The sequence below is a fragment of the Tamandua tetradactyla genome, chromosome 17 (genome assembly GCF_023851605.1).
Source record: "Tamandua tetradactyla isolate mTamTet1 chromosome 17, mTamTet1.pri, whole genome shotgun sequence".
Lineage (NCBI taxonomy): Eukaryota > Metazoa > Chordata > Mammalia > Pilosa > Myrmecophagidae > Tamandua > Tamandua tetradactyla.
This window is the reverse complement of record NC_135343.1, coordinates 42868360-42882254: the sequence shown is the minus strand read 5'-3', so window position 1 is coordinate 42882254 and position 13895 is coordinate 42868360. Positions and strand designations below refer to the sequence as shown.

At 35.5% G+C, this 13895-nt stretch overlaps 1 protein-coding gene and 1 pseudogene across 4 annotated transcripts in view; one reads left to right on the top strand and one right to left on the bottom strand.

Moving 5' to 3' along the window:
• Window positions 1–13895, top strand: part of NFU1 (NFU1 iron-sulfur cluster scaffold) — a 50392-nt gene that overhangs the window by 4898 nt on the left and 31599 nt on the right. For 3 of the 4 annotated variants that reach the window (XM_077134457.1, XM_077134458.1, XM_077134459.1), the window contains exons 3-4: window positions 1376–1514; window positions 13533–13599. In XM_077134457.1, the coding sequence (XP_076990572.1) occupies window positions 1376–1514; window positions 13533–13599 (206 nt within the window). The remainder of the gene's footprint in view (window positions 1–1375; window positions 1515–13532; window positions 13600–13895) is intronic. The other variant, XM_077134460.1, reaches the window with a different exon arrangement.
• On the bottom strand, window positions 11277–12509 carry LOC143660954 (chloride intracellular channel protein 4-like; annotated as a pseudogene).

Sequence of the window (13895 nt, the reverse complement as noted above, 5' to 3'; positions counted from 1 at the left end):
TCTCTTAAAATATGTAGTATGAATATTATGGCGGAGGGGAAGACTGAGCCTAAATTTTTTTTTCTTTTTTGTTTTGCAAGAACAGTCACTGGGAATCAAACCTGGGTCTCTTGCATGGCAGGCAAGAATTCTGCCACTGAGCCATGGTTGCACCACTCTCTTTTTATGTTTGTTTTTTTTTTCCTCCTTTTTTTTTGCATCAAACCTAAATTTATTTTCCTGTTATGATTGCATTAGTTGATAAGGAGCAGCAGTAAGCACAGTAGTTAAACAGAGTCAGCACTTGAAAATTGGCCAGACTCAAACCATGACTCTGTCTCTTACCAGCTGAGTGATCTTGAGCTTTAGTTTGTTTATAAAATGGGTTAAAAACAGTACCTTCTTGGGAGGATGTAAGGATTAATCGATATAATATATGTGAAATGCTTAGTACTCACCCAGCACATGATATGTGCTTGATAAATTTTAGCTGTTATTGTATACTATTGCCAACCTGTTTAAATGTATTGCTCTAAGATGTGAATTTTATATTTTTTAGTCAGAAGGTTTATTTTCACAATAAATAATTGGGATCTGTTAATAGTATTAAAACCCCGTTCTATTATTTTGTGCTATAAGTTGTTATAATAGCAAGGTAGGAAATAAGGATTCATTTCTCTCTTTATTGCTTTAATGAATTCATTCTTAATGTAATCATGGCCTTAGAGAAAACATGCGAAAAAAGGACTTCTAAAGATATTTTCAAAATATTCAAGAAATTAACTTGCATAGATTCCCACTTATATTATATTTTATAATGTAACTAATGCTGTACCTTTGGGCAAGTTAACACCTTTAAGCTTCAATGTCTTCAGTTGTAAAAAGAAAGTAATAATATTATAGAGTTGTTAAAGGCGTAAATATTTTAAAGCACTTTACCCTGTAGTTGACACATACAAGCAAATAGTAAATATTCACCATTAGTGATAGTAGTATAGTATAAATTGCTAATTTTACTTTATGGTCTTTAAAACAATGATGGGATTTTAAAAGGTAGAGAATGTAACATTTTACTGTATTAATGTTAATATTATGATGATGATGATTTATGATTATGATAGTTATTGAAGACTTTTAAATTGTGATGTTCCTTCCTACTAAAGTGGAGGATATTGCTGGAATCTGTTGAGTAGCAAGACTATCTAAATTTAAGTAGGGTATTAATATAAAATTCTGTGTAGTTATTTTAAATATAGTGATATATTTCTTTCTTGTCTTTTAAAATTCTTATTTTATCAACATGGTTAATAAAGCCTTATTTTCTCTAATTTTTAGTATTCTGCTTTGAAAATGAATACTTCAAGACTGACTTTCTTTCTTCTTTTTTCCCTTTTAGTAAAAAGATACATGTTCATTCAAACACAGGATACCCCAAATCCCAACAGTTTAAAGTTTATTCCAGGAAAACCAGTTCTTGAGACAAGGACCATGGATTTTCCCACACCAGCTTCAGCGTTTTGCTCCCCTTTGGCTAGGTATATTACTGTTTTTCATTTGTTTTTATAAGAAACATAAGTAGCTGATTTGTGGATTAAAATAACCTTGTTTAATTATTGCATTTCATGAATTTTTTTTGATGTAGAGAATATTTTATTTTATTTTCAGCTAAGAGATGAAGAAAAATAGAAATGATATTAGGAAACCTTTCTCCTAAAGAGTGATGCACTTGAGAGATCTGTAGAATGATTAAAGAAAAATTTTTATTTTTACCTAATGAAAAAAGTCTATCAAGATGATAGTCTTGGTAAATTTCTATTCTAGGTCTTTAAAACTGTTATTCCTTAAGAACAATGAAAACTTATTTATTTTATTCTTCAAGTAGCTGAATATCTAGGTGTTTCAAGTAGTTTCTAGAATATTCCACTAAAGAACTATAAATGATAATAGTTATATAGCATGATTTCTTAAAATTGATCAATGTCGTTTTTAAATTTACTAGATAAAGACATGTTAAATATGTGTCAGAGATGATAAAGCATAGAAGATAAAATTATTGGATTGAACCTCTTTTTAACTGATAGCTAGTGAAATTATTTATAAAAGGAAAAAATTAGAGTCAGCATCAGTTGAGATTTTTGGTAACTTAAGCCTGATATTCATTGCCAAGGTATGTAGAAAATGTAGCACAGATAAATATTTCAAAATCTTTCAGTGATTTTATATGTCTAATTTAGAGGAACTAGTTCAGGCAGGGATGGTTTTAAAATTTTCTGTTTAATAAAAATGCACATTTCCTTGAATGTAAACATACCATCTCTCACAGTATACCTTAGTGTTTTTGTTTTTGTTTTTGTTTTTAATGCCTGGGCAGGCACCAGGAACTGAACCCAGGTCTCTGGTATGGCAGGCAAGACTTCTGCCTGCTGAGCCACCATGGCCCTCTCACAATATACCTTAGAGCAGTGTTTTTCAAAGTTTTTGGTACAGGCTTTTTGATATAGTAAGAAATATTTTATATCATATTCTAGTAAGATGTATATTTATATATTCGTTGTTTTATGTTGTTTGATAAAACAGTTTGAACCTTTACATTGTTTAATGGATCCTGATTATTTCCTTTCTTCTTCTCTTCTTTTTATTCTATTCTGTTCTGTTTTATTTCATTAAATAAAATTGGGTCACTACACGTCTTAGTTTGCAAAGGCTGCTGTTACATAAGTACTACAGATAGTTGGTTTAAATGACAGAAATTTATTGTCTCATGCTTTTGGTTGTTAGAAGTCTGAAAACAAGGTGTCAACAGGGCCATAATTCCCCTTAAAGGAAAGAATCCATTCCATTTCTGTCCCCTTGCTTCTGGTAGGTGGCTGACAATACATGTGTTCTTTGACTTATATTGTCATATTCAGTCTCTGTCTTCAACATATTGTTGCCATCCTCCTTGTCTGTATCCAGATTTCTCCTCCTTCTGAAGATACCAGTCATTGCATTAGGGCCCATTGTGATCCAGTCTTCTTAACCAAGAACTTATTCAAAGATGCTATTTACAATAAGTTCACATCCCCAGGACTGGAGTTAGAACTTAAACATGTCTTTTTGGGGGACACAGTAAAATGCATACCACTGCACAATTATTAGACTCGCTAGTGGGTTTGAAAGCATTACCTTAAAGAACACCCATTCATGTGATAAGGTGTGTGGAAACAAACTAAATATTCATCAGTAGGCAGAGTTAAATTTCAGTTGTTCAGGGTTTGTTTCCTGGTTCCTGCCCATGCAAAAAAAATACAAAAAAAACCTCAATTGTTCATTAAAAGATGAATTGGAAAAAAAAAAGATGAATCGATAAACAAAATGTGGTTTTATACATGCAATGGAATATTCAGTTATAAAAAAGAAATGAAATTTTGGTACATACTATAACATGGATGAACATTGAATACATCACATTGAGTGAGAGATAAGCCAGAAACAAAATGATAAATATTCTATGATTGTACTTATTCATAGAGACAAAGTAGATTTTAAGTTCTTAGGGGTGGGGGAATGAAGAGTTATCGCTTGAGATGTACAGTGTTTCTATTTGGGGTGTTGAAAAATCTTGGTCATAGATGTTAGTGATGATAGTACAACATTGTGAGTGTAATTAATACCACTGAGTTACTGTATAATTGAAAGTTGGTAAAATGGGAAATTTTATATTGTATATATTGCTATTATTAAAATTAAAAAGGAAAAAAGAGGTAAAAATGCCCCTTCATAGACTGCAGATTAAAAGAAATATGATATCCCATATTTACTGTCATGCAAAAATCTCTAAGACATACTTTTAAATGAAGAAAGTAAATTACAGAATAGTGTGTACAATATGATGTAATATATATAAAAACAAAAAAATGCAGTATTCTGTTGAATCAAGGTGGTAATATAAGATGGTCCAGGGCAGCAAGTCCCCATAGAATCGCTGACTAACTAGCACAAAAACTGGCAGAGCCATCTTCCTTAACTCTGGAAAGCATTAAAGGATTCTAGTGACTGAGCAAGTGCTATATCAAGAAAATGCCACTTTAAAAATGATGGACCAAAAAATGAATTTAAAAAAAAGGGCATAAATAAATAAATAAAATAATAAATAAATAGTAAAAAATAAAGACAAAAATAAATAAATAATAAATAATGGGGGGTATAAGGGGTAAAAAAAATTGGGTAAATTGAATACTAGTGGTCAATGAGAAGGAGGAATCTTTTTCTGGAGTGATGTAAATGTTCTAAAAATGACATTGGTGATAAATACACAACTGTGTGATGATTTTGTGAGACATTGATTATATTTGTATAAACTGTATGGTGCATGAAGATATATCCATAAAGTTTTTCTTTAAAAAAAAAAAAACAGGAGAAGCTTGTGGTGCCTTGCTGGCCTTCCCCCCACCCTCTCCCTAGCATGGTGTGGAGTCAGTCTGTACCCCCATTGTTGTCCATGGCTCTGTTCTGGAGGCATTAGAATAATCCCTCTGCACATACCTATGCCTCTTTTTCAGTGCCACTTAATTGTGTGGCATCCTAAAAGGCTGAGCCAGTAAACTGTCTCTGACTCACCCTCTTAGAACTTGCCCTGCAGACAGAAATAACTTGCTGACAACTAAAGTTGGGGAAGAATCAATTAAGTCAGAGGAGCCCTGGGCAAAGGATTACCTACTACTAAGTCAGATAATAGAAGACCAGGGAGGGAGAGAGATTCTATTTCATAGAGAGTAGAGGGGTATCCAAATTTCTGGAAAAGACAGAGGACTTTGCACTTTGCACTGACCTTGGGCTGATGTTGATAGGAAGTTAAACTCTGAAGGAGACCACCATCCAAAGCAGAGATAATTTTTAAGAATGTAAACAGTAGTGGTTTTTATTTGACTTGTTTGTTTTTGTTACCTGGCTCTCAAAGAACTCTGTCATATCACTAGCTAGGTACAAATTTAAGAAATGGACAGCTCAAGGACTAGATGCTAGAGTTAACACTTTAAAATATTAAAATATACAGTGTGCAACAGTGGATTACAAGACTAACAACAACAACAACAAAAAAAACAGGAAATGTTGGCCCATTCAAAGGCACAAGATAAAAATCCAAAAACCATCAATGGAGAAGACTAGACTTGGGGGATATCAGAAAAAAAGTGTTACTTTAAAAAAGTGATCCAAAATTTGCTCAAGGAGTAAAGCAGAAAACTAAAGGATATTGGGAAACCAAATGAGTGAATAATATGAAAATTCCAAAGAGATAGGAATTTGTAAAAGAAACTAAACATAAATACTGGAGTTGAAGACTATGGTAACTAAAATGAAAAATTCCCTACAGGGTTTCAAAAGCAGATTGGAGATTTGCAGAAGAAAAAAATCAATGAGCTCAATAAGACAAGACAATTGGAATGATTAAGGCTGAGGAGCAGAAAGAAAAAAGAATGAAAAACAGTGAACAAACCTAAGAGACCTTTGGGACACCATCAAGAGTACCAATATTTGCATTGTGAGAGTCCCAGAAGGAGAAAAGAGAAAGGGGTAGAGAAATAATGGCTGAAAACTTCCCATATTTGACAAAAGACATGAGTATACACGTCCAAGATGCTCTTTGAATTCCAAACAGCAATAATCCAAGTAGATCCACCATGCCATGTTACAGTCAGACTGTCAAATTCCAGAGATAAGAGAGAATTCTGAAAGTCACAAGAGAGAAGCAAATATCACATACAAATGCCTCCATGAGATTAAGTGCCAATTTCTCATCAGAAACTGTTGAGGCAAGAAAAAAGTGGAAAGATACATTTAAAGTGCTAAAAAGCCAGAAATTGCCAACCAAGAATTCTATATCTGGCAAAAACCATCTTTGAAAAATGAGGGAGAGATTAAGACATTCCTAGAGAAACAAAAGCATGAGGACATTGTCACCACTATACCTACAGGAAATGTTAAAGGGAGTTCTGCAGGTTGAAAGAAAAAGATGCTAGACAATTGACTGACGCCACATAAGAAATGAAAATCTCTGGTAAAAATAATGACATGAGTAAATATATATACCAGTAGTATTTTGTTTTTCATTTGTGACTCCACTTTTTACTTCCTACAGGATCTAATGGCAAATGCAGGAAAAGTAATGATAAGTCAATGGTTTTGGACTTTATGTATAAATATGTAATTTGTGACACAAACTACATTAAGGATGGAAGGGTGTAGAAATATAGAGGGTATATATATTGTTGAAATTAAGTTGGTACCAAAGAAAGCAATATTATTGTAGATTTAGAATGTTAAGTTTAAATCTTGTGGTAACCACAAAGAAGAGACCAGTGAATATACAAATTTACAAAAACAGAAATTAGAGTACAGATATACAGGGGTAGGAAGCAGTGCAATTAGGATTTAGTATAAAATAAGTATAGGGTTTCTGTTTGCGGTGAAGGGAAAATTGTAATGGATGGTGGTGAAGGTACTGCAACATTGTGAATATGATTCATCCTACTGAATGGTATGTTGGGAGGGAATGGGATGGGAAGATTTGTGTATGTTTCTACAGATTTTTTAAAAAGATAAACTGAAGAGATAGCATTTAAATGTAATACATGATACTGGATGGTAACTAAGAATAGAGGAGAAAAGGCTCAAAAAGACATTATTGGAACATAAAGACTCAAAAGGACATTACTGGAACATAAGAAAAAATAAGAAAATAAGTATCTAAGCTTAATATCAACTTTAAATTTCTTGAACTTGGCAATTGTATTTAAGGTGATTACATAAATGAATTTCCTAGTTTGTAGGAAATGTACAAGGAAGTATTATGTGTTTGAGGAGGATGATGTATGTTATGTGTTCTAAGATCTTCAGAAGTTAAAAGAAGGAAGGAAGGCTGGGAGGGTGAGAGAGTTGCAATAAAGGTGACAAAGCTAAAATTTGTGGATCTTGGGTATCTGAAGATGTGGGAATATGTTTGAGTTCTCTGTATGGGGTTTGTATTATTTTTTCAGCTGTCTTGTAAGTTTGAAATTATTTCAAAATAAAAAGTTTAGGGTGCACAGGTGGTTCAGTGGTAGAATGCCTGCTTTCCATGCGGGAGACCTGGGTTTGATTCCCGGACTATGCATCAAAAAAAAAAAAAAGTTTAGAAAAATAGTAGAATACAATTCATACCCATTAGGATGGCTGTTACATACTCCAGAAAAAAACATAATATGGTAAGTGTTGACAAGGATGCAGAGAAATAGGGACTCTTTTATATTGCTTTGGCACTCTAAAATGGTGCACCTACTGTGGAAGTCAGTTTGGCAGTTCCTCAGGAAGTCTAAAATAGAATTATATGACTCTGCATTCCCACTTCTTGGTATAAGCAAGGAATTGCACAGATATTTGTACTCCAATATTTATAGCAGCATTATACACAGTAGCTAAAAGTTTGAAGAATCCCAAGTGTCAATTAGTAGATAAGTGGATAAACAAAGTATAGTATAGCCACACAATAGAATGTTATTCCACTATAAAAAGGAGTGAAGTTCCAATGCATGCTACAACATGGATGAACCTTGACATCATGTTGAGTGAAATAAGCCAGGTATAAAAAGGCAAACATTGTATGATCTCACTTATATGAAATATCTAGAAGAAGCACATTTGATTATAGACTAACAGGGTCTGTGAATGGGGAGAGAGGGAGTTATTGCTTAATGTATACAGTGTTTCTGTTTTGAGGTGATGAAAAAGTTGAAGTGACATTGGTGACGGTAGTACAATATTGAGAATGTAATTAATAGTACCGAATTACATACTTGCAAGTGGGACATTTTGAGTTGTTAGTACAATAGAAAGTTAAGAAAAATGAGTAGCACAATTATGGAATAAAAGAATCTGATCTTTTAGTTACTGAAGTGGGGATATGGTGGTATTCTCAAGAAAGCCATTCAAACTTTAATAGAGTCATAGTGTCCAACTCGGGGATAACAGTCTTTGTTTTCAACAAGCCAGACTACATCTGGGATATTGTTCTCTTCTGAGTATTCTATCTGCATACCTTGTTTTATTGTACTTTGCTTTATTGCGCCTCACAGATACTGCGTTTTTTACAAATTAAAGGTTTGTGGCAACTCTGTGCCAAGCAAGTCTGTTGGCGCCATTTTTCCAGCAACATGTGCTCACTTCGTGCCTTTGTGTCCCATGTTAATTAAGGTATGTACATTGGTTTTTTTTAAATATATTTTCATTGACAACTTTTCACACACATACAGTCCATACATGGTGTATAATCAGTGGCTCTCAATATCATCACTTAGTTGTGTATTCATCACCATGATCATTTTTGGAACATTTGTATCACTCCAGAAAAAGAATTAAAAAGAAAAAACTCATATATCCCATACCCCTTACCCTTCCCTCTCATTGACCACTAGTATTTCCATCTATCCAATTTGTTTTATCCCTTACCCCCCTATTATTTATTTATTTATTTTTATCCATATTTTTTTATTACTCTGTTGATAACCAGGATAAAAGCATCAGTCACAAGGTTTTCACAATCACACAGTCACATCGTAAAAGCCATATTCTTATGCAGTCTTCAAGAACAGGGGCTACTGGAACACAGCTCATCAGTTTCACATACTTCCCTCTAGCCACTCCAATACACCATAAACTAAAAACTAGAAAAGGATATCTATATAATGCCTAAGAATAACCTCCAGAATAATCTCTCAACTCTGAAATCCCTCAGCCACTGAAATTTTATTTTGTCTCATTTCTCTCTCCCTGCCTTTAGTCAGGAAGGCTTTCTCAAACACTTGATGCCAGGTCCGGGTTCATGCCAGGAGTTTTGTCCCATGTTACGGGGAGATTTACACCCCTGGGAGTCATGTCCCACTCAGAGTTCACCTACCGAGTTGGCTTAGAGAGAGATACCACATCTGAGCAACAACTCTTAGACCTAATTTTAAGTGGGCCTAGCCTATCTGTCCTTTGCAGGAATAAGTTTCATACAGGCAAACCCCAAGGTTGAGGGCTCGGCCTATTGATTTGGTTGTCCCCACTGCTTGTGAGAATATCAGAAATTCTACAAATGGGAAGGTTGAATATTTTTTCCTTCTTTCTCCCCAGTCTCCCAAGGGGACTTTGCAAATACTTCTTTATTCACTGCCCAGATTACTCTGGAATATATGGGACATCACACTGACCTGGACAAAGCAACAAAATTTCACGCCCTACTCAAGATTCCAGTACATTATTTGTTTGTTTGGGGCAGGGAGGGGGGGAACTTTAGAAACAAAATTTTTTTTTTAAATACCAAAAAACACCAAACAAATGCAAACATTTGTAACTTTTGATCATTCTGTTCTACATATATAATCAGTAATTCACAATATCATCACATAGTTGCATATTCATCATTATGATCATTTCTTGGAACATTTGCATCTATTCAGAAAAAAATAAAAAAATAGAAAAAAATTCATAATACCATTAACCCCCACCTTTCCCCCTCACCGATCACCAGCATTTCATTCTAAATTTAAACATTTGTTCCCCTTATTCATCTTTATTCCATATGTTTTACTCGTTTGTTGATAATGTAGATAAAAGGAGCATCAGACACAAGGTTTTCACATTCACACAGTCACACTGTGAAAGCTATATCATTATACAATCATCACCAAGAAACATGGCTGCTGGAACACAGCTCTACATTTTCAGGCTGTTCCCTCCAGCCTCTCCATTTCCTCTTGGATAACAAGGTGATATCTACTTAATGCGTAAGAATAACCTCCAGGATAACCTCTCTGCTCTGTTTGGAATCTGTCAGCCATTGACACTTTGTCTCATTTCACTCTTCCCCCTTTTGGTTGAGAGGGTTTTCTCAATCCCTTGATGCTGGGTCTCAGCTCATTCTAGGGTTTTTCTCAGTCCCTTGATTCTGAGTCCCAACTCATTCTAGGATTTCTGTCCCATGTTGCCAGGAAGGTCCACACCCCTGGGAGTCATGTCCCACGTAGACGGGGAGGGTGGTGAGTTTGCTTGTTGTAGTGGCTGGAGAGAGAGGCCACATCTGAACAACAAAAGAGGTTCTCTTGGGGGTGACTCTTAGGCCTAATTTTAAGTAGGCTTGACCTATCCTTTGTAGGGTTAAGTAGAAACAAAATTTTACTTAATATTTGGACAAACCCACCCCACATTCCTTAGCTTAATTTTTGTGTGTTTTTGCATTACTAATCATTGTACTGCTACAGCTAGATCAACTCAATATTAGTCTATGTAGTGTTGCTCAACAGATCTATTTAAATGAAGGTATAGACCTATGTTTACAAAAAAATTTTTAAAAGGAGTTTTTTTTAAATAAAAGCAAACTGGGAGAAAGCAATAATGTTACAAATGAATGGCATTGGGCAAATTACATATAACAGCAGATTTGGGTGGATTATCAGTTATTCTTTGGTTTCTCTCCTAGGAATAAAATGCTTGAGGAAGATCTTGAGACTACCATCCCCTCCCTCTAAATTTTTAGCTTCTACATAGTATCGGATATTGCAACTGGTATAAACGATAAATGCTTTTGGATAAAAATAAAAATCAGTCATAAAGCAAACTTGCAAAATGTAATGACTATTCATAAAATGCTCTCTTCGTCAGTGGTAATGTCCTTTAGTACATATCCAGGATAGACTAAATTGAAAGAATATTTCTGATACAGTAGCAATCCTTTCATATGCTTTTTTTTTTTTTGCATGGTCAGGCCTCGAAAATCGAACCCAGGTCTCTGGCATAGCAGGCGAGATCTGCCTGCCAAGCCACTGTAGCCTGCCCTCATATACTTTTACTATTATAAAATTCTAAAAATACATGAATACTCCTTGTAGCATGCTTTGTGTACCAGTTTGGGGCAGAGTGATGAAGTCATATCTATCATTTTAGCAGTTAAACACTGTTTAACTCAAAGTTCAGCCATTTATACATAGTATGTGGTGAGGACTCCAGAGAGATGGCAAACCACCTCTCAGTTGAAAAGTTTGTGATGGAATGTCTCCAGATTAGAGCAGAGTAGGATATGGGTAGGGAAGGTAGGCAGGATAAGAGAATTTTGAAATAGTACTGCTTCTGAGTGTATATTTTAAGATAACTACTATACCTTGTCTATCCTTTATCCTAATCTTGAAATAACTGCACTTTCATGCAAAATAAAATTTCTACTTTATAGGAAGAGGAGCAGTCTGTTAGGAAAAACATATTCTGTTAGGGAAAGATGTGAAGACATCTCTCTCATAAGAGCCATTTTACTTGGTTAGTCTTTTGGCTCAATCACTATATGCTATTTCAACCTCCTTATCACTGACTGGGACAGGTATTGGTGAACCATCCCTGCTATAAGATTTAGTTAAGTATCTCTAGATGCTTGTCATTCCTTTTGGGATATCAAAATTGCAACACTTCTTGGCCTCCACCTTGACAGTATCCAGTTTGGGCACCAGGTTGCTATTGGCTAATGTAATTTCATTGTCATCCAGAAATTTACATGTAGAAATTTTAGTATCCTCCGTACTATTTTTATCAGTTTCATCAGGGAAGTGAGAACAGATATTCGTCTAGTTTCTGCAGTGTTTTCAAAAGACCCCTCTCTAGTGCTTCAATAGCCTCTGGCCTTGAATTTTTGATGTATGCAGAGAATTTGACAAAGGTGTCCATTCTGGCAGTATTTGTGTTTCAGTCTGCTAGCTGCCGGAATACAACACACCAGAGATGGATTGGCTTTTAATAAAAGGGGATTTATTTTGTTGGTTCTTCAGAGGAAAGGCGGCTAACTTTCCACTGAGGCTCTTTCTTACGTGGAAGGCACAGGATGGTCTCTGCTGGTCTTTTCTCCAGGCCCCTGGGTTCCAACAACTTTCCCCGGGGTGACTTCTTTCTGCATCTCCAAAGACCTGGGCTGAGCTGCTAGTGCTGTGATGAGGAATGCTGAGCTGCTTAGGCTGTGCTATATTGCGTTCTCGTCTAAGCACCAGCCAATTAAGTCAAACGTCACTCATTGCAGCAGGCACGCCTCCTAGCTGACTGCAGATGTAATTGGCAACAGATGAGGTTCACATACCGTTGGCTCATGTCCGCAGCAACAAGACTAGGTATGCTCACCTGGCCAAGTTGACAACTGAATCTTAACTAACACAATTTGATTCTGGATGTTTTAGCGAAAGCTTTAAGTACTTAGGAGGGCGCAAGACTTCTTCAAGGAATTTCTCAGTCTTACTTACATCCTTTTTTACTTCATTGTTGAATGTTATAAATGGTGGGTGGCTCCCAGGAGCCAAGTTCTGCAGGTCTGCAGACTTTCTTTTCAAGTCAACAGTTGTGACATTAAATACAACTCCTTTGAGCCAAAGAATCTTGAAGAGGCTCTGGGAAAAGGGGCAGTTTCCTATGCTTTCATTATCACTGCCAGCCTTGACGAAGAGCTCAATGATGGGTTCTTTGTCCTCTGCCTTCAGCCTGTTCAGTGGCATCAACAACGCCATGGCCGGCTTGGCTAGGCTCCCCGGGTGGTGGCAGCTGCTACTCGGGGCTGCTCTGGCTGCTGGCTCCCACTGTGCTGCGCTGCTGTGCTTCCCTCGAGAGTCCGGGTTTGGGAGCAACCTCAGCTCCATAGTACCGCCTCACCCCTCACACCCCTCATGCGACTCTACGTTTGTTTTTTCTAAGATGTGATGCTGTTGCACACTTAACAGACTACAGTGTATGTGCTGGGAAACCAATAAATTCACGTGACTCACTTTATTATGATATTGGTTTTACATAGGTACCAAAGGTTAAATTCACAGAGCCAATCAAAAGAATTATTAAAGGTCTATACTCAGATTTATTGGATCATAAATTGTAACCAAAGATCTAATTAATACTTTTAAATTAAATATTGAGTGGCTGTGATAAATGTACACAGTTGTTTAGCGGCCACCATAGTCAAGATAGAGAACATTTTTAGCACTGTAAAAAGATCTCTTTACATTCAGTCCTCTTGCTTCACCCTCAGGTTCTGATAGCTGCTGATCTTTTGTCTGTTATTATAGTTTGCCATTTCTAGAATTTCGTGTAAGTGGAATCATACAGTGTTTTGTGTCTGGATTCTTTCATTTAGCATAATGCATTTGAGTGTTATTCTTGTATTTGTATGTATCAGTAGTTCATTCTTTTTTATTGCCAAGTGGTACTACGTTGTATGGATATATCATAGTTTTATTTATTCATTCACCATTTGCTGGACATTCCCTAGGGTTTTTTAGCTATTATACATTAAGCTACTATAAAGATTCATGTATAAGTCTTTGTGGAGTATTTGCTTTCATTTCTCATGGGTAAATATGAATGGGATTGCTGGATTGTAGGGTAAGAAGATAAAACAATATTGGCCATGCATTTATAGTTCTTGTAGCTGATGATGGCTACCTGGAGATTCTTTTACTTTTTATCTTTACTTTTGTATATGTTAAAACTTTTCCATAATAAAATGTTTGATTATTTCTTATTTTTTTCCTTATTCATAGGCACTTATTCAGAATTGAAGGAGTAAAAAGTGTCTTCCTTGGACCAGATTTCATCACTGTTACAAAGGTAATGATTGGAACATATAAATTAGACTTGAAGCACTTTTAGCCCAGTGCTACTATCCAGAATTTCCATTGTTAATGCATTTTACTTTTTTATTGTATAGTATAACAGATATACAAAGCAAAGAAATAAAAAAGCAGTAGTTTTCAAGGCACTCTACAAAAAGTGGTTACAGGGTAGATCCCAGAGTTTGTCATGGGCTACCATACGATCCTCTCATATTTTTCCTTCTAGTTCCTCCAGAATATAGGAGGATAGAGGGCTTAAATAATTTTTTTTTTATCATTTTTTCCATTCTT